Source organism: Salvelinus alpinus, chromosome 8 (genome assembly GCF_045679555.1).
Source record: "Salvelinus alpinus chromosome 8, SLU_Salpinus.1, whole genome shotgun sequence".
In the NCBI taxonomy this organism is placed as follows: Eukaryota; Metazoa; Chordata; class Actinopteri; order Salmoniformes; family Salmonidae; genus Salvelinus; species Salvelinus alpinus.
Window position 1 is genome coordinate 20,094,301 of NC_092093.1, and position 20,543 is coordinate 20,114,843.

The 20,543-nt window shown below is 43.0% G+C and overlaps 2 protein-coding genes across 4 annotated transcripts in view; both read right to left on the reverse strand.

Annotated features, from left to right (window-relative positions):
* Window positions 1-1,593, reverse strand: part of LOC139582690 (ena/VASP-like protein) — a 128,151-nt gene extending 126,558 nt beyond the window's left edge. Inside the window, exon 1 of the mRNA XM_071412914.1 lies at window positions 1,201-1,593. Coding sequence (XP_071269015.1) covers window positions 1,201-1,205 — 5 coding nt within the window. The 5' untranslated portion in view covers window positions 1,206-1,593. The remainder of the gene's footprint in view (window positions 1-1,200) is intronic.
* A 1,793-nt stretch (window positions 1,594-3,386) lies between these two features.
* On the reverse strand, window positions 3,387-16,988 carry LOC139582691 (echinoderm microtubule-associated protein-like 1). 3 transcript variants are annotated; one of them, XM_071412917.1, is made up of 7 exons: window positions 16,764-16,988; window positions 13,837-14,022; window positions 6,850-6,994; window positions 6,572-6,688; window positions 6,010-6,038; window positions 4,959-4,985; window positions 3,387-4,336 (listed from the first exon to the last, which is right to left on the reverse strand). In XM_071412917.1, exons 1-7 carry the CDS (start codon window positions 16,912-16,914, stop codon window positions 4,044-4,046), a joined length of 948 nt encoding a protein of 315 aa, XP_071269018.1. In that variant the 5' UTR covers window positions 16,915-16,988; the 3' UTR covers window positions 3,387-4,043. The 3 variants fall into 3 exon arrangements, with proteins under 3 accessions (XP_071269018.1, XP_071269019.1, XP_071269020.1); XM_071412918.1 differs by having other exon boundaries at window positions 6,850-6,991; window positions 16,764-16,981; XM_071412919.1 differs by lacking the exon at window positions 16,764-16,988 and adding an exon at window positions 14,824-15,476.
* Between the last annotated feature and the right edge of the window lie 3,555 nt (window positions 16,989-20,543).

Sequence of the window (20,543 nt, forward strand, 5' to 3'; positions counted from 1 at the left end):
GGCTCAGTGAGAAAGTACTGGAACTAGCTCAGTGAGATAATACTGGAACTAGCTCAGTGAGAAAGTACTGGAACTGGCTCAGTGAGAAAGTACTGGAACTGGCTCAGTGAGAAAGTACTGGAACTAGCTCAGTGAGAAAGTACTGGAACTAGCTCAGTGAGAAAGTACTGGAACTGGCTCAGTGAGAAAGTACTGGAACTGGCTCAGTGAGATAATACTGGAACTGGCTCAGTGAGAAAGTACTGGAACATGGTAAATTATTTTGAACCAGTAGGAGCTGCTGGTCACAAAACGGAGACCACAATCAACACAAGACACAGAGGGGAAAGCATTCCCTATATTGGAAGTAAACACTGATCACAGACCAGTTGACCTGGGTCTGTGTGTCTTGGGTGTGTGTTCACCTGATCATGTTGCAGGATCTGATGGCCTGATAAAATTACATTTGTAGGTTATTTTTGGTGATAAGAAAACCTATGAGTTATGAGTTAATGTGTGCCCTACAATCCAAAAAGGCCCATAGAATCAAAACCATAGAATCAAAATTCCAATTCCATGGCATTCTGGAACCATTTATAACCCAGAATATAATTAGAATGGATTTAATTATATTTATATGTTAGAGCCACCACTTATAACCATGTTACACATGACGCACGTGTAGTCTGGTTTCTATGACAACAGATCCATCTGCAGACTACTCCCTCCGTGTTGGTGACACATCACAGAGATTGTATGGGAGCACGAGCAAGAGCTGGGTTGAGACGTTTGCTGCTTGTGTGTTTTATCAATGCTTTCTCCCCTGTGTCTATGGCCATGCTCGTTGCTTTTTGACACTGAAGTGGATTCCTTTTCCCCTATTCACATGGATAATTCACAGCCCCACCTCATAGGCTCAAATAAAGGTAGAGTCGCCGGTCATCCTAAAAACAAAATGTGACTATAATAAAAGCCTGGCTTTCATTTTAAGAGCGGTATATTTGCTAAGTGCGTCCTCGACAGCACGAATAAAATGTTATACTATGAATTTGATATTTTCGGTTTATCCGACTCTATCCCGTACAATCCCATTCAATCCGTCCTCGAATCTCATCCAGCCTTGCAGTAGCAACAGCGGCAGTCTCTCCGTGTGTGTGTCGTTCATTGTGCATTAATAACGCGGACGGGCTGTATCAAAAAACCAGAGCATGCTTTGCTTACCTCATCTTCCTCTCTCCAACGTAATGATAAATGAAGAATGACCTGTATTCAATATGTCACCCTTTCTGGACGATTCTCTCAGTCCAGAATATAGTCGATGTAAATATTATAATATGTATTATCTAGCTATAGCCTAGGCTACGCCAATGCTACGAAGCCGATATGCAGAGCAAGGCAGATGCTAGAAAGGCGACAGGGTGGGGTAAATGCCACAAAACGATGCCACAGTTTTAGTCTCTTTTAAAGTGTATCTCTAACCAGTCCCTCTTGAGGTCCTGCCAGTGTTTTCGGTGCCATTTCAGAACGCTACGGAGAACTGTCCTGGCGAGAGACCGGTCTGTGCGGCTGACAGCGGCTTCTGGGGTGCCATCTTCCCTTCGTCCAGCACACGGAGAGTGGTTCGCGGGAGGGAGGGATATAGAGAGAGAGGGGGGGGGGGGGGGGCATTCACAGTGGCTTCGTTCCGCTGAAGGCCTACAGCTGCTGTAGCTACTGTAGGCTAAGTCCATACCACCCTTCTGTTTCCTCTCCAAACCAATGATATTCAATGGTCGTCGGGTTCAAACTGATGTTTCTTTTTTGAAGTGTGACCACTAAGCCTGTGACCCTGACAACACCACCAGGTAATAATGTAACATGTCTAGCACTTAATGAAAAACAGTATTAGGCCTACTTAAATCCATGATGAGAGGAATTGGATGTCCATGTGATATCCATCCTTGTTGAACCCATCTTAGTTGGCTACACTACAGGGAACAGCTGTTCCCCTCGGACAGGTAAACAGATGGGGTTGTAAGGTCAAAAGTGAATGCCTTTCCCTTTTGTAGGCTAGGTTTTGGGTTAGGACACCTCAAACCTATTTTTATTTTATTTATTAATTTAACCTTTATTTTACACGACTAAGATCTTCTGACCTGCATACAGACAAAGTACAGGGCCAAGGACATAACATCAATCGACATCGACGGAATCATTGAACATAGCCTGCAAGATGGCAGGTGTGAATGATCTGTACCCAACTAAGATGTTGGTGTGGTCACAGACTTTCACTTCCGCTGTCTAGCCTTGATTTTCAAGCCACATATTATTCAGATACCATTAAAGAAGAAATATCCTTGAAGTTGAGCCCACTTAAAGGGGCATTCCAGTTAAATTGTGATTTTACAGTTTTTTCTTAAATTATATTTCCACACAATGAGGTCGAAATAACACTGAAATTGTGAAAATTATGATAATGTCTTTTTTGTTTAAGAGCCTGGAATTTCAGCCTGTTCAGGTTGAATGGAACTTTTGGCCCACATCATGATATTCACAATGTGACCTGTTTATAATAGGCCAATGACTGTTCATCTGGGAAAGGGGTGGGCTCTAGACCATCCTATCAGCCAATCAGGTCTGTGCATGTAAATATTTTCTATTTTGTTTCCTAATGCCTACACCATTAGACCGAGCGTTTCAAGGGCCAATGAGGCTCAGGGAAATGAAGTTGTTTTATTAGACATACAGTGAAGATTTAAAAATACATTTACAAAGATTGCATGGGGGCTTTAAAGTGTCTGAGAAACAGAGGCCCAATTATCTTCTGGCCAGCAGAGAGCATCCCTTACCCACTTGAACTCCATGTTGCAAGTGTGAAGACAACACACTAAGTTCAAGGGGGGTGCATACGCAATTTAGATAACTACTGAAACTAGCCTACCCAATGTCTTGTTGTCACCGAGTTGGATAGCATACATCTAGCCTTCTGACCCTCACGTACACTGAGGCCTACAGTTTCTGTGAGCCGACGGCAGAGATTTCTGCCCCACTATGCATCTCCATAGAGGTTTCTAACAGAACTTTTCCACAATACTATGTACAAAACACACACACACACATTCACTCACACAGAGTAAAACTCCAAACACCATGGACATATCTTGTAATAATTTGTTATTACATTGTTATTATTACAGCAGGCCATAGGGGGCGCCAGGTAGCCTAACGGTTAAGAGTGTTGGGCCAGTAACCGAAAGGTCACTGGTTTGAATCCCTGAGCCGATTAGGTTAAAAATCTGATAATGTGCCCTTGAGCAAGGCACTAAACCCTCAATTCTCCGGTAAGTCGCTCTGGATAAGAGCGTCTGCTAAATGACTTAACATTTGTGTTGTAAGAGAAAGGAGAAAGAAAAAGTAGTCGAAGCAGGTGATCACTGAAATGTTTATTAATGGCTGTCAACAGAGACAGAGATACACACAGAAATCGAATAAGAGAATCCACTCATACTGTACATCCCCCTCAAAGTCAGGGAGATTTAAATGAAAACTCATACATCCATATTTTACTGACATAAAGCTACAAAACAAACAAAACTGCTAAATTACTAAAATGTAAAACATAAATGACACATTAAGACAGAAAGAACCAGCAGAAAAAAATAGAGGCTTCCAGTTGACAGAGACAGAAATATGTAAGAAATTACAGAGAACAAAGTGAAGAGGACTATGGTCACTGATGGTGCTAGGAAATTCAACAAAACAATCAAATAAACTCACTATTCTCTTGTCTGGTCAAACAAAAACCTCAATACCCAAACTTTGTAACTATGAGTCCATCTCAAACATTACTAAAGACAACCTCCACTTCTACAGTAAGTACCTCACATTGCTATACATTTTCAAACATCTGGAAAACCGATTTCCCTTACAGGCCTACACTTGTAATAGCCCAAATATAAGTTGCCCTTAACCACAGATCTAGGATCAGATTATCCAACCCTAAACATTATGAGGATTAGAACAATATCTCACCCCAGACCTGTGTTAAGGAGCAACTTCTACATCCTCATAACCTACTCTATTGCCTAGTAACAGATCTGGAAGTAATGGCTGGGTGATTTGAAGGGGCTTTTGTAATTGAATGTATCCAGAGGAGAATACGTATTTTGATTGGTGCTTTTCTGCAGGGGGAGGGTGAAGGCAGGGTGTGTTTTGCGTGTCTTGGGCTTGGTTCGGTCGGAGGTTGGGGGGACTCCTTTGGTCTGAGGGGGGGTGGGGGTTCTGGTTGGTCTGGAGTTGGGGACCGTGGGGGCTGATTTGGCCACTTCAGAAGACCCAGTCCCTTTTGTTTGGGGGCTCAGATAGATCTGCATAGTCACTAAGTGAAGAGGTGAAATGAGGGGTAAAGGTTGAGGGTGAAAGTAGGGGACGGAGTGATGTATGTTAGTGTGAGCAGATGGTGAGGGGTTGAAGTGTTGGGGTGTGAGGGAGCAGGTGGTGAGGGGTTGAAGTGTTGAGGTGGGAGGGGAAGGTGTGGATGTGTCGTGGAGAGGGAATGGGAAGGGAAGAGAAGTCATGATGATACATGGTGAGAAAATGAGAGACAAGGATAAAACAAGTGTTCAAATACAGTGCTTACTTGTACTTTAGAAACCAGAAGATGTATTTGCCACAGATTAGATTTGAGCTTTTAGTAGATATTATTCCATAAACTTGACAAACTTGACAGACGCTGTCTCTTCTGAGATAGATAATGCATGGGATCAGTAACAGGCGGTGGAGAATACAGTCATAGTATGTAGAACTCAGTGGAGGCTGCTGAGGGAGGACGGCTCAAAGTAATGGCTGGAATGAAGTCAATGGAGTGGTGTCAACAACATGGAAACCACGTGTTTGGTACCATTTCATTGACTCCATTCAGCCATTACTAGGAGAGCTAGACTAAGACATATCCAGTTGAGGTTAACAATGTTATTCCAGGAGGTTGGACTGAGGCCTACCTTTACAGTGCGTCACATGCCTCGACCCTGTAGAAAACAAACACAGAAACAGAGAGAGCAGGTCACTCTATGTGGGAGTTATAGTAGCCACTCTAACCATTTGTCAGTGGTGTAAATTACTTAAGTAAAAATACTTTAAAGTACTACTTAAGTCGTTTTTGGGGGTATCTGTACTTTACTATTTATATATTTTTGTCAACTTTTACTTCACTACATTCCTAAAGAAAAGAATGTACTTTTTCTCCATACATTTTCCCTGACACGCAAAAGTACTCATTACATTTTCAATGCTTAGCAGGACAGGAAAATGGTCCAATTCATGCACTTATCAAGAGAACATCCCTGGTCATTTACATTTACATTTAAGTCATTTAGCAGACGCTCTTATCCAGAGCGACTTACAAATTGGAAAGTTCATACATATTCATCCTGGTCCCCCCGTGGGGAATGAACCCACAACCCTGGCGTTGCAAGCGCCATGCTCTACCAACTGAGCCACACGGGACCACACTGCCTCTGATCATCCCTACTGCCTCTGATCTGGCAGACTCACTAAACACAAATGCTCCGTTTGTAAATGATGTCTGACTGTTGGAGTGTGCCCCTGGCTATACCTAAATAAAAAAACAAGAAAATTGTGCTGCCTGGTTTGCTTAATATAAAGAATTTGAAAAGATTTTTACTTTTAATACTTAAGTATATATTAGCAATTACATTTACTTTTGATACTTAAGTATATTTAAAACCAAATACTTTTACTCAAGTAATATTTTACTGGGTGACTTTCACTTTTACTTAGTAATTACTTTGTCATTTTCTATTTAGGTATCTTTACTTTTACTCAAGTATGACATTTGGGTACTTTTTCCACCACTGCCATTTATCAATGGTATGTTACAGTAGGATCAATCTAACCAACAGCTTGTTTCCCATTTCATTAACCTTAAATAAAGTTTAAATAAATAAATACAAATATTAAACCTGGCCATTACTCTACCCAAGCCCTGTTGTCCATCTTAGTGCTGCTCCCTGCTAGTGGGAAGAGTCTTACCTACACTGGCTGCAGGCTCCTTGGTTTTGCTGCAAGGAGAGAGTGAGAAAGAAGAAGTTAGGCCCCATCCCACAAGCATGGAAATGTTTCTCAATCTCACATCTATTCTCAATCTCACGCTCGTCTAGAACAAGGATGGACAACTCCAGTCCATGAGGGCCACAGTTCTGATGCTTTTAGTTTTTACACCAGGTTACCAGATATAAACCAGTTTCTGATTGACGAACTAGGATGGAAACCAGCAGACCTTCAAGGACCAGAGTTGTGACTCCTGCTCTAGGGATGTATTTGAAACTACGTAAGAGCCTTATAGACTCAGTACAGAACAGTTATAGCCACGGGAAGATGTTTGGGCATGGGGCTGCCGCTAATGCAGGACTTATAAAGGCCCACTGTTGTGAGAAATCCCAACAAAAATGTCTTGTGATTTGTTTCAGGGCATGCTACAGCCCCCTCATCACCCTTACTTTCCGTGGCTATGTTCAGAACACATTTTAACACCCCTTCCCTCTTACTGACACAGACGTCTAAGTTCCTGTGGAGTATCTGCCTACTAACATACCTATCGGCTTTCTTACTGCCGGGGGCCGCTGTTGAGCCTGAGGGGCCAGGTCGGGGGCCGGGCCGAGCTGTCTTAGAGGTACAGTCCTTCAGACTGCCTGCTGAACTCTTCACACCACTGAGGGAGAAAGGGGGAGGGGAGAGAAAAAAGAGAGAGGCGGCGGAGAGAGTGGGACAACAGCAAGTGTATGATTAATTTGTTAAAATTTATCTAGCTAGAGTTACAGTAGAGGTTTAGTAATCATACTGTACCTCTCTGTTAGTGATTGTGTACTGTACCTCTTGGCTGATGCTCCTGGTAAGGGGCTGTAGTTCCGTGTGGTGGAGGTAGAGGGCATTGTAGAGCTTGTGGAGCTTTTCTTCAGAGAGGCAAGGCTGTTCATTGATGGTCTGGACAGCAGGGCAAGAGACACAGGCCTAGCTGCTGATGCATAGGGGAAATGTGGGTGAGGAGGGTGTGTGTGTATGTAGCATTGCCTCAGAGCTATACAAAACATACTATACACATTTCTGAGCACCTCCAAGACATAGGATACTGATGTACTAATGATTTTGTTACTTTAGACAGAAACAAAAGTAGGGTGGTTGGTCGTGAGGGATGGGTGGGTGTAATCAACGACTGTCTATCAATCCAAAGGTTGTGTTTTCGAGTCGCGTTGGGGACAACTGTAGCATTTTAGCTAACCCTTATTCTAAACCAAACCCAATTCACTTAACCTTTCACGTAAATTCACCTAACCTTTGTCTTAATTCTTTTAATGAACCTTTACTTAACTAGGCAAGTCAGTTAAGAACAAATTCTTATTTACAATGACAACCTAGGAACAGTGCCTTGTTCAGGGGCAGAACGACAGATTTTGACCTTGTCAGCTCAGGGATTCGATCTAATTCTCCCCATAATTCTCCTTTGTTGTTATGACGCAACAAGCAACTTGGTCTCAGAGAAAGACGCATAATACTATACATCCTCCAAGATCTATGTAAGTTACATCATCCAATTCTTGCTATTGTACAACTGGGTAAGACGCATGATACTGTACTTCCTCTAATTCATATGATATTGTGTGACCCCTATTCCATTCATAATGTAACCTAACAATGTAACATACAGTATCATACTATTTTTTTTATTTCACCTTTATTTAACCAGGTAGGCTAGTTGAGAACAAGTTCTCATTTACAACTGCGACCTGGCCAAGATAAACCAAAGCAGATTGACACATACAACAACACAGAGTTACACATGGAGTAAACAAACATACAGTCAATAATACAGTAGGAAAAAATGTATATACAGTGTGTGCAAATGAGGTAGGTACCAGTGGGACACTAGCATCCCACCTCGACAACAGCCAGTGAAATTGCAGGGCGCCAAATTCAAAACAACAGAAATCCCATAATTAAAATTCCTCAAACATACAAGTATTATAGGAAAAAATATATATACAGTGTGTGCAAATGAGGGAGGTACCAGTGGGACGCTAGCATCCCACCTCGACAACAGTCAGTGAAATTGCAGGGCGCCAAATTCAAAACAACAGGAATCCCATAATTAAAATTCCTCAAACATACAATTATTATACACCATTTTAAAGATAAACTTCTTGTAAATCCAACCACAGTGTCCGATTTCAAAAAGGCTTTACTGCGAAAGCACACCATGTGATTATGTTAGGTCAGCACCTAGTCACAGAAAACCATACAGCCATTTTTCCAGCCAAAGAGAGGAGTCAGAAAAAGCAGAAATAGAGATAAAATGAATCACTAACCTTTGATGATCTTCATCAGATGGCACTCATAGGACTTCATGTTACACAATAGATGTTTGTTTTGTTCGATAAAGTTCATATTTATATCCAAAAATCTCAGTTTACATTTGCGCGTTACGTTCAGAAATGCATTGTCTCAAACAAACATCCGGTGAAAGTGCAGAGAGCCACATCAAATTACAGAAATACTCATAAACATTGATAAACGATACAAGTGTTAAACATAGGAATAAAGATAAACCTCTCCTTAATGCAACCGCTGTGTCAGATTTCAAAAAGGCTTTACGGCGAAAGCACACTTTGCGATTATGTTGGGTCTGCGCCTAGCCACAGAAAAACATAGAGCCATTTTCCTACCAAGGAGAGGTGTCACAAAAGTCAGAAAAAGCATTAAAATTAATCACTTACCTTTGATGATCTTCATCTGGTGGTGCTCCCAGGTCTCCATGTTAGACAATAAATGTTTGTTTTGTTCGATAATGTCCAAAAACCTCCTTTTTGTTTGCACGTTTTGTCCAGTAACCTGAATGCTCAAGGCGCGTGCACCAAGTCCAGACAAAAAGTCAAAAAAAAGTACAATAAAAGTTAGTAGAAACATGCCAAACGATGTTTAAAATCAATCCTCCGGTTGTTTTTGTCATAAATAATCAATAATATTTCAACCGGACAAAAGCTCCGTCAATAGAAAAAGAGAAACAAGAAAGGCGCGTTCCCGATCAGGCGCAGGACTCATGGCTGGAAATGTCCACTGGCCACTGAAAGTGCTGTATTTCCCTCATTTTTCAGAGTAAAAGCCTGAAACAATGCCTAAAGACTGGCCACATGTAGAGGAAGCCACAGAGCTCGTGAATTGGGTCCTAAGTCTTTGTATGGTGGATAGGCTTTCAATGGAAAAACAGCCTTTCAAAATAATAGTACTTCCTGGTTGGATTTTCCTCTGGTTTTCACCTGCCATATCAGTTCTGTTATACTCACAGATATTATTTTAACAGTTTTGGAAACTTTAGAGTGTTTTCTATATATATGCATACACTAGCTTCTGGGCCTGAGTAGCATGCAGTTTAATTTGGGCATGCTTTTCATCCAAAATTCTGAATGCTGCCCCCTACCCTAGTGAAGATAAGGGAGGTAAGGCAATAAATAGGCCATGGTGGCGAAGTAATTACAATATAGCATTTAAACACTGGAATGGTACATGTGCAGAAGATGAATGTGCAAGTAGAGATACTGGGGTGCAAAGGAGAGAGATAAATAAATACAGTATGGGGATGAGGTAGTTGGATGGGTTATTTACAGATGGGCTATGTACAGGTGCATTGATCTGTGAGCTGCTCTGACAGCTGGTGCTTAAAGCTAGTGAGGGAGATATGAGTCTCCAGCTTCAGTGATTTTTGCAGTTCGTTCCAGTCATTGGCAGCAGAGAACTGGAAGGAAAGGCGGCCAAAGGAAGAATTGGCTTTGGGGGTGACCAGTGAGATATACCTGCTGGAGCGCGTGCTACGGGTGGGTGCTGCTATGGTGACCAGTGAGCTGAGATAAGGCGGGGCTTTACCTAGCAGAGACTTGTAGATGACATGGAGCCAGTGGGTTTGGCGACGAGTATGAAGCAAGGGCCAGCCAACGAGAGCATACAGGTCGCAGTGGTGGGTAGTATATGGGGCTTTGGTGACAAAACGGATGGCACTGTGATAGACTGCATCCAATTTGTTGAGTAGAGTGTTGGAGGCTATTTTGTAAATGACATCGCCGAAGTCGAGGATCGGTAGGATGGTCAGTTTAACGAGGGTATGTTTGGCAGCATGAGTGAAGGATGCTTTGTCTGCGAAATAGAAAGCCGGTTCTAGGTTTAATTTTGGATTGGAGATGCTTAATGTGAGTCTGGAAGGAGAGTTTACAGTCTAACCAGACACCTAGGTATTTGTAGTTGTCCACATATTCTAAGTCAGAACCATCCAGAGTAGTGATGCTAGGCGGGCGGGCAGGTGCGGGGCAGCGATCGGTTGAATGTGTTTAGTTTTACTTGCATTTAAGAGCAGTTGGAGGCCACGGAAGGAGAGTTGTATAGCATTGAAGCTCGTCTGGAGGTTAGTTAACACAATGTCCAATGAGAGGTCAGATACGCGTGTGCACAACTTGGGTATAAAGTGTTTTTCTCAAAGTTGTCACGTGTCCTACTTATATCAGTACACTCGTAACAACCTAAGCCAGAGATGGGCAACTGATAGGGGTGGGGGCCACAAAAAAACAGAACTCATCATGGGGGGCCGCAGTGGGTCTGCGTACCCACACCATGCCCAACTTGCGAACAAAACATTTGAGTTTTAAAGTTAATTTCCTGAAATTCTACACATTTTGCCATGGGGTGGAGAGAGAATGTTGCAATTTTATAACTAATTTCATGCAATTCTACTTATTTTGCTATGGGAAGGAAATAAAAATGTGCTGTTTTACAGCTAATTTCTTGCAATTCTACACATTTTGCCATAGGTTGGAGGAAAATGTTTGCAGTTTTTAATATGATAACTGATGATCAATGGGCCCCATTTCAGTCGGTTTTACTAAGAGTTTACATAGCTGGCCGCTAGACTAACTTACCAATCAAACGTTAAAAATAATTGCTGACATGGGCTAACTGAGTGACTGCTGTTACAAACAAATGTCGAAATTGCACCATGTGTATTCTAAGTCAACAGTAAATTGAGACCCCCACGGAAGGAGAGTTGGCCACGGAAGGAGAGTTGTATGGCATTGAAGCTTGTCTGGAGGTTAGTTAACAGTGTCTAAAGAAGGGCCAGAGGTATACAGAATGGTGTCGTCTGCGTAGAGGTGGATCAGAGAATCACCAGCAGCAAGAGAGACATTATTGATGTATACAGAGAAGAGAGTCGGCCCGAGAATTGAACCCTGTGGCACCCCCATAGAGACTATATGGAGTGTCACAGAGTTACATACAGAATAATACGAAGATTCTCTGGTCTGATGAAACCAAGATTGAACTCTTTGGCCTGAATGCCAAGCGTCACATCCGGAGGAAAGCTGGCACCATCCCTATGGTAAGCATAGTGGCAGCATCATGCTGTGGGGATGTTTTTCAGTGGCATGGAAGACCAGTCAGGATCGAGGGAAAGATGAACTGAGCAAAGTACAGAGAGATCCTTGATGAAAACCTGCTCTAGAGCACTCAGGACCGCAGACTGGGGCGAAGGACAACAACTCTAAGCACACAGCCAAAACAACGCAGGAGTGGCTTCGGGACAAGTCTCTGAATGTCCTTGAGTGGCCCAGCCAGAGCCCGGACTTGAACCCGATCAAACATCTCTGGAGAGATCTGAAAATAGCTGTGCAGAGACGCTCCTCATCTAACCTGACAGAGCTTGAGATGATCTGCAGAGAAGAATGGGAGAAACTCCCCAAATACAGGCTTGTCAAGCTTGTACTGTCATACCCAAGAAGACTCGAGGCTGTAATTGCTGCAAAAGGTGCTTCAACAAAGCACTGAGTAAAGTGTCTGAATACTTATGTAAATGTGATATTTCTGATTTTTATTTTAAATAAATGAACAAAAATGTCTAAAAACCTGTTTTTGCTTTGTCATAATGGGGTATTGTGTGTAGATTGTTGAGGAAAAAAACTATTTGATACATTTTAGAATAAGGCTGTAACCTAACAAAATGTGGAAAAAGTCAAGGGGTCTGAATAATTTCTGATGGCACTGTATATACTGAACAAAAATATAAACGCAACATGTAAAGTGTTGGTCCCATGTTTCATGAGCTGAAAAAAAAGATTGCCGAAATGTTCCATGTGCACAAAAAGCTTATTTTCCCAAATTTGGTGCAGAAATTTGGTTACATCCCTGTTAGTGAGCATTTCTCCTTTGCCAAGATAATCCATCCACCTAACAGGTGTGGCATATCAAGAAGCTGATTAAACAGCATGATCATTACACTGGTGCACCTTGTGCTGTGGACAATAAAAGGCCACTCCAAAATGTGCAGTTTTGTCACATAACACAATTGTCACGCTCTGACCTTAGTTCCTTTTTTATGTCTCTATTTTGGTTTGGTCAGGGCGTGAGTTGGGGTGGGCATTCTATGTTTTGTTCTATGTTTTGTATTTCTAGGTGTTTGACCTGGTGTGGTTCTCAATCAGAGGCAGCTGTCTATCGTTGTCTCTGATTGAGAACCATACTTAGGTAGCCTCATCCCACCTGTGTTTTGTGGGTTGTTGTTTCCTGCTGTGTGTCTGCACCAGCCAGAACTGTTTCGGTCGTTATTCTTTGTTATTTTTGTTATTTCAGTGTTCATTTAATAAATATGGACACGTACCACGCTGCACCTTGGTCCTCTTCTCCTTCTCCCGACGACAATCGTTACAACAATACCACAGATTTCTCAAGTTTTGAGGGAGCGTGCAACTGGCTTGCTGACTGCAGGAAGGTCCACCAGAGCATTTGCCAGATAATTTTATGTTAATTTCTCTACTATAAGCCACCTCCAACGCTGTTTTAGAGAATTTGGCAGTATGCCCAACAATGTAGCATTTACAAAAATATAAACACAACATTCAACAATTCAAACGATTTTACTGAGTTACAGTTCATATAAGGAAATAAGTCAATTGAAATAAATTCATTAGGCCCTAGTCTATGGATTTCACATGACCGGGCAGGGGCCATCCATTGGGGAGCAAGGCCTAGCCAATCAGAATTTGTTTTTCCCCACAATATGGCTTTATTACAAACAGAAATACTCAGCTGTCCGGGTGGCTGGTCTCAGACGATTGTAAATAAGAATAGAATATATTTCTAAACACTTCTACATTAATGTGGATGCTAACATGATTATGGCTAATCATGAATTAATCATGAATAATGATGAGTGAGAAAGTTACAGAGCGTCAAAGATCATACTCCCAAGACATGCTAACCTCCTCTGTTATTGGTAATGGTGAATTGTTAGCATGTCTTGGGGGTATGATCTTTGACGCTCTGTAACTTTCTCACTCATCCTTATTCACGATTCATTAAGGATGACCCGTAATCATGGTGTCTTCAGAAACACATTCTATTCTGATTTATAGTAAAAGTGACTCCAAAATGACACAATACATGACTTACTAATTGGGCACAAAATAATCTGAAACACAACCAAAACAAACTGAAAATACATTCAACAAGTTTGTAGAGTCACAAGCTTGATGTAGTCATTGCTTGCTAGGAATATGGGACCAAATACTAAACCTTTGACTACTTTATTTATAAAGAATCCTTAGGGGTGTCAATCATTTTGACTCCTACCATTTTGAGAAAAAAAAGATGACTTGTTAAACATAATCTCTTTCTCTGAGCAATTGTATTAGTATAAAACAATATCATTTCCCAAATTCTTTTTGGATACAATATAGCTCATTATTTGAATTATTTATTTTATACAGTCATTATTGCTCATCTTTATCAAGGGTGTCAATCATTTTGGACCCCACTATGTGTGTGTACCTTTCTCAGCAGGTCCTTTCTTGGCGTTGGTGGCCTGGTGTTCCTCTGAGATGTTGAGTCTCTTGAGGACGTCTGCCAGGGCCATCTTCAGAAGCTGGATCTCATCATCCTGTATCTGCATCCGCTGCTCCAGGTATGTCAGGCGGTCTGCTACATCTATCCCGCTCGCTGCAGAGCTGCAGTCATCTGGGGAGCACAACCACACACAGAGTTAGCCCACTGAGCTAAAGCCACTGCTTCAGGTACGTCAGATGGTTCACTATATCCATCCCGCATGCCACCAAGCTACGGTAACATAGACAGCTAAAGCCATTTGTACCCAACCAGCGCCACTAACACTGTCTTAGCCCACTGAACTAAAGCCACTGGCCATTGGGCAATTCAAGACCATGTTAGCACACACACACACACACAGCGTTACTGATGCTTCCAGGTGATTGATATAGACTCAAACAGATTCATTAAAAAAGACTGAACAGTCAGACTCAAACAGACTGAATATTCACACAGATTCATCAAACAGACTGACCAGTCACAGACTCAAACAGACTGACCAGTCACAGACTCAAACAGAATTCTTCACATATCACACAGACACCTTACACAGTAACATAAATACTGTAGACATAAAAGCTAAAACAAACAATAGCACATGCACTATAATTCACACATAACAAACACCACACACACATGCCACAGACAGACACACACATCACTCAGATAAAAACCAAGAGACAATTTTCTATAAATTACATCAATAGGAAGAACACTCCTAATAAATTGTATCATTTTGTATATATATATAAAAAAATTACTAAACCATATGAAAGCACGACCACAGAGATCAAATGAAATACATCTGCTACTACAAAGACCAAGACAATAGGTGCCATCTGTGTCCTTTTAGTAGACTCTAATCCCTATGAGAGTGATGCTAGTAAGTGACTGGTGGAATGGTAAACAAAAAGAACAGAAGCTGTCGTATACCTTTGGAAACCCTGTGCAGTGAGAAGATGTCATAAAGATTCCTCATACTGGGTAACCCTTCCTCCACTCCAGAACTCCTCCTCCTCCTCTCTTCCACTGTCTGACAGACAATATCTTCCTCCATCCTAGTGATTGCCAGCTCTCTCCCTCTCTTTTTCTCTTTGTTTTCCACTGGCTGGTGTTCTCATCTCCACTGTTCCATCCTCTGTTCCAGTTCTGTCACACAGTAGAACACGGAGCTCCCTTCCTCTCCGCTCCAGCCAGCCTCACACCAAGATCACAAAATGTATATCACAACAACTGTTCTCTTCTCTCTTCCTGTCCTGTTTTCCTCTGTAACAGCATCAAATCCAGGTCACAAAGACTTTGAGTCCATGGTGAGGTTATGAAACATTATTAAGGGTTTTTTCTCTCGGTCTCTCCTTTATCACGCTCCCTCTCTCTCTGGGTGGTGTCTGCTGTTGTGGGGCATGCTGATGTTTACAACATTGCTTCAAGCCTTGATCTGAGGTTGCGTGTGCATGTGTGTTAGTGTTTGATCATGCCTATACACTCCTATCCTCTCCAATTCGGCCTAAAGTGAGGTGTTTGTGTGTTTGTGTGTGTTATACAATAGCACAATGATAATCCCTCAGACTGAGCCTCTTTGGCAAGAGAAACCCAACCCCACCCTGATTAACCTTCTGTCAGACTGACAGACAGAAAGAGGAAGAGATAGAGGGAGAGGTGGACAGAAAGAGAGAGAGAGAGAGAGAGAGAGAGAGAGAGAGAGAGAGAGAGAGAGAAAGGAGGAGTGGAAGAGGCGGACAGAAAGAGAGAGGAGAGGAAGAGAGAGGGAGACAGAAAGAGAGAGAGAAAATAATACAGATGGAGAGAGAGAGATGACAGAGAGAGAGAGTTAGACACAAATAGAGATGTAAAGTAAGAACAGAGAGAGCGAGAGACAGGTTGCATGGCCTTGTATTGTTCTCCTGTAAGAAGCTTGTCCAGCTCATTGATCACCCGCTCTTCCAGTCTTTTATTTACAATAGTACAGGCCACTCTGACTGATGGAGGCTGAACGTTACACACAACACATGCTAATACACCAGCAGTGACTGACAAACCATGCCAAGTGTCAACACATCTCATTTATTTAGGAGAGTGAATATGTGAGGATATACCATAGCATTTAGCAAATACAGGTTATTTTAGGCATAGTCTAGCCATATATGCAGATAAGCGTAGTCTGCTATATTTGGCATTGTGACCCGGTGTACTCTCTGACTTAGTGTTTCTCTTCCTGTTTTTGGCTGTGACATCAGGCCTGTGCCACCTCCAGAAACCTAATGTGGGATTGGGATTAGAATAGCCTGTAATCCCAGCCCTGGAAAAGGGAATTAGTAGCACCCAGCTCAAATCTCTATTGCTGCACTAACTCAACTATACAAACCACAAACCCAGCCTTCACACACATACGCACAGCCTACAAACACACGCAGTCTACACACACACACACACACACACACACACACAGTCTACACACACACGCTCAAGCTAACAGGATTGTGTAATAGAATCACACTACACAACATAGAAACAACCCTAAAACAAACATTTAGAAAACCATAGGCCTATAGCAATTATGTTGATGTAGAGGGCAGTAATTTGATATTCTCCTTTCCAAGATGGTGTGCTTTGAGAATGGCAGAATGAACATGTGTCTATTCATATCCCAAATTCACCACCCTCCTTGCATACCCACACAAACCCTCTGACAGACACCAATACCCCCCCATCACACAGTCAGGCCCCCAATTACTAGAGGTAAAGTGACACTTTGTAGCAATTGGAATTGCCCCTTCCCCCCCAAAATAATGTATGTTCAGAGGAATCTTCCCTTTCGTTGCTTTACCTATATGAATTGTACCCCACCCCGCCATCCCCCACACATACAGTACCGGTCATGAAGTCTGTGTCTGGAGCCAGCAGGGAGTCTTGGTGGTAGGTCTCCCTAAGAGAGGGCCTCCTCAGTCCCATCTCCTCCATCCCCAACCCCTGGTCCACCAACTCCTCCATGGGACTGTCCTCCATCGACGTCCCAGACGCCATGCCTACCCACCTCTGTGTGTGCGAGTGTGTGAGGGTGTGATCCTACAAAAGGGTTGCTTACACTCCTCCTCTTCCACTGAGCTCAGTCAATCACCTTCCCTTATCCGCTCCCCTCCCTCCCTCTTTCATCCCTGGTTCCAGAGCCATAGCGGAGAGTAGATGGAGCCTAGAGGGAGATGGGTGGGAAGATGATGTCATTAAGGAGAGATTAAAAGGCCCTGGTAAGCCATCTCAAGCCCTCAGCCAAGAACGACAGGACAGTGGAGTGATGGAAGAAGAGGGGGAGGAAGGTAGAGGAGTGGAGTGCTGGAAGGGAGAGAGGGGGGAAGAGGTGAAAGGGCACTTGGTCTCAAACAAGTTAACTTCAGCTTCCACCAGAGATGTGGGCAGGGGTTGCTATGGCTACCTGGGTTTGTGTAACAACACTCTCAGAGCCAAAGTGAGAATAGTTAACAAACACACAATTCATATTCCTCAACAAAGATGTATTGGTCTTGCACTGATACCAAACTGCTGATGTTTTCAAAATATGTATCCATCCACCCACACTAAAGCAAAGTGCTTGCATCAGACTGCCAGCTGGTCAGGCTGCTGCATCGTAGGCCAAGTAGGGCTGATGAGCTACAGAAGATTAGGAGGAATCTTGATTAATTAATTAAAGGCATCACAGGGACAATAAGCTGACCATGTTAATTATAATTATGGGGAAGGCAGCTCCGGATAAAAGTTACCCACTGATCTACGATCAGCTCTAACCCTCCCCAATCCTATCCTTAATCATTAGGGTGGAAACACTCAAACATACCTTATCAGTGTCTAGGGGTAAGTATATCCTACTATGCAGTAAAGGAAGAGTTGAACAACAGATGAAAGGGCATTAGGGTACACAAGGGCCTCACCAATAAGACCTAGAGTAAGCTTCTTCCTTTGTCTATTTTGCACTTTACTAGATTGGTATTCAAGCAGATGGTCTGCCATCCCAAGTGTGCTGCACTGCACAGTATCAGTATGTTTGCACTGCCCACTGCTGATGTAGCGTAGTTAGTTTCAGCTAGTATTGCACACACACACATGTAGTGGCATCACCTTCCATTAGACATGTGATACCACCGGTGCCGGTCACCCTCATAACTGCGTAACTGTCTCCCATAGAAGCCACCCAGCCTTTCATTTTCTAATAGCAGGCCTATAGTACTGATGGGAGTGGATTGCGGGTGCTCGAGGCCTACAGTACTGATGGGAGTGGATTGCGGGTGCTCGAGGCCTACAGTACTGATGGGAGTGGATTGCGGGTGCTCGAGGCCTACAGTACTGATGGGAGTGGATTGCGGGTGCTCGAGGCCTACAGTACTGATGGGAGTGGATTGCGGGTGCTCGAGGCCTACAGTACTGATGGGAGTGGATTGCGGGTGCTCGAGGCCTACAGTACTGATGGGAGTGGATTGTGGGTGCTCGAGGCCTACAGTACTGATGGGAGTGGATTGTGGGTGCTCGAGGCCTACAGTACTGATGGGAGTGGATTGTGGGTGCTCGAGGCCTACAGTACTGATGGGAGTGGATTGTGGGTGCTCGGGCCTACAGTACTGATGGGAGTGGATTGTGGGTGCTCGAGGCCTACAGTACTGATGGGAGTGGATTGTGGGTGCTCGAGGCCTACAGTACTGATGGGAGTGGATTGTGGGTGCTCGAGGCCTACAGTACTGATGGGAGTGGATTGTGGGTGCTCGAGGCCTACAGTACTGATGGGAGTGGATTGTGGGTGCTCGAGGCCTACAGTACTGATGGAAGTGGATTGTGGGTGCTCGAGGCCTACAGTACTGATGGGAGTGAGGATTGCTGGTGCCTTATGCCAAGACATTAGGTTTATGAGCTGGGTGCTACTCAGAAACAGACTGGCCATAGGGCAGTTCAGGCAAATGCCCACTGGGCTGGTCCACCTTTAGGCCAGTGGGCTGAGCTCATGGGAGAAAAACATTTTGGTTGAAAAAAAAAAGAGAAATGACGTGTGCCCATGGTTGTTAATAAATATTATAATGATTTTGGAGCAGAATGATCATAATTTAGATAATTGGTTGCTGTCCCATTTCATAAACGCTGTCCCATAAAAAAAAAATGGGCCAGTGTTTCAGAAATGCCCGGGACGATTTCTGGTCCCAGTCCATCCTTACTGCTACTAAATGTTTGAAGTTTGAAATCAAATCGTGAAAGCCTGCTGGAGCTGTTGAGTTGTCAGATCCTCCACTGTAGTGTTCAGTGATCCCGCTCTGTACTGCCTGTGTGTCTAAGTCTGTGGGATGGACACCAGTAGCTATGCTGTGCTAGTGTCTGGCCACATAGAGCACTGCGCATTCCTAATGCCCTGAGCCGGATTAAGCATTGTACAAAGATGAGCCGAGGGAAATATGTCTCTGAAGAGGAGGCCAAAGTCCTGAACCTGTAGTATATCTACTGTCACCTTGTGGTCGTTGGTTGCAACTTACATACCAGTATACCTTCCAAAAGCCATAATGACACACACTCACAAGTGGCCATCTGATTGTTAGTTTTGCATTCAACTTTCAAAGCAACATATGGCAGAATCACAATAAAGAACACACCAAAGATTTTTTTCACAAAGGACTTAAACTTTATAAATAGTCTTTCAATGGAACATTAAATCAGCAGGGATTCTAGAATTCTTACCAAAAACCCAAGAGATTTTCAGAGAGCATGACAAAGTGACAGTTATCTGATACACACATCCTTTATCTACTCCAAAAATATCTAGACTTTTAGATCCCTCATTGTTAAATATATCAAAATATATGCTGACACTTAGCAGTAATACAGAATACCACAAAAAGCAGAGTTTCAGGCATTGGTCGGGTGATTAGTTTCGATTGGTGCAGAGATAAAAACACTTCCTGGGTAAGTGAGAAGTGGAATGGTGGAGATCAGAGGTCAGGAACATTTGACCCATGTTACCATGGAAACCATGATATATCATGACCATGTCCCAATAGCCCAAACATAATATACCATCTCCTTTCCTCACTTCTCTTGCCATAGGACTTTAAATGTTTGACAGTTAAATATCACACAACACCTATACTATATAATTTCCCCCTCCTCAGTGACATAAATGAAAGGAGATGAGGAGAGTAAATGTTAAAGAGCTTTGGGACATAGCCAGGGTGTTCTATTCTGAAGTTGTCAGTGGGACACCCCATTTCTGTTCATGTAGTGCCCTCTACGGGCTCAATGCTGTAAATACACGTCTGGGAGTAAAGCCATGGTGGGTCTGTGTGCTGATGGTGCAGAACAGCTGATCAGGTCAAGTCTGGAGCTTCAACTCTCTCATGTGAATCTACCCATGAAACAATGTGACTAAGTCAAAATCCAAAATGACAATTTACGACGTCACAAAAAATATCAGCAGCAAAACTCCACTAGACAGAAAACTGCCGCAGAAAGATAAAGTTTATCGTCCTATAGCCAGGCCGTCTCAGGTGTAGAATGACTATGTCCTCTAATTGTATAGATCGATGAGGGGAGGGCTCAGGTGACCCCCGTTACCATGGCAACCTCCCAGACGTCAAACCCTAAGGTCAGACATGTAGACACTTCACTCCATAAACCACAGATCTAGG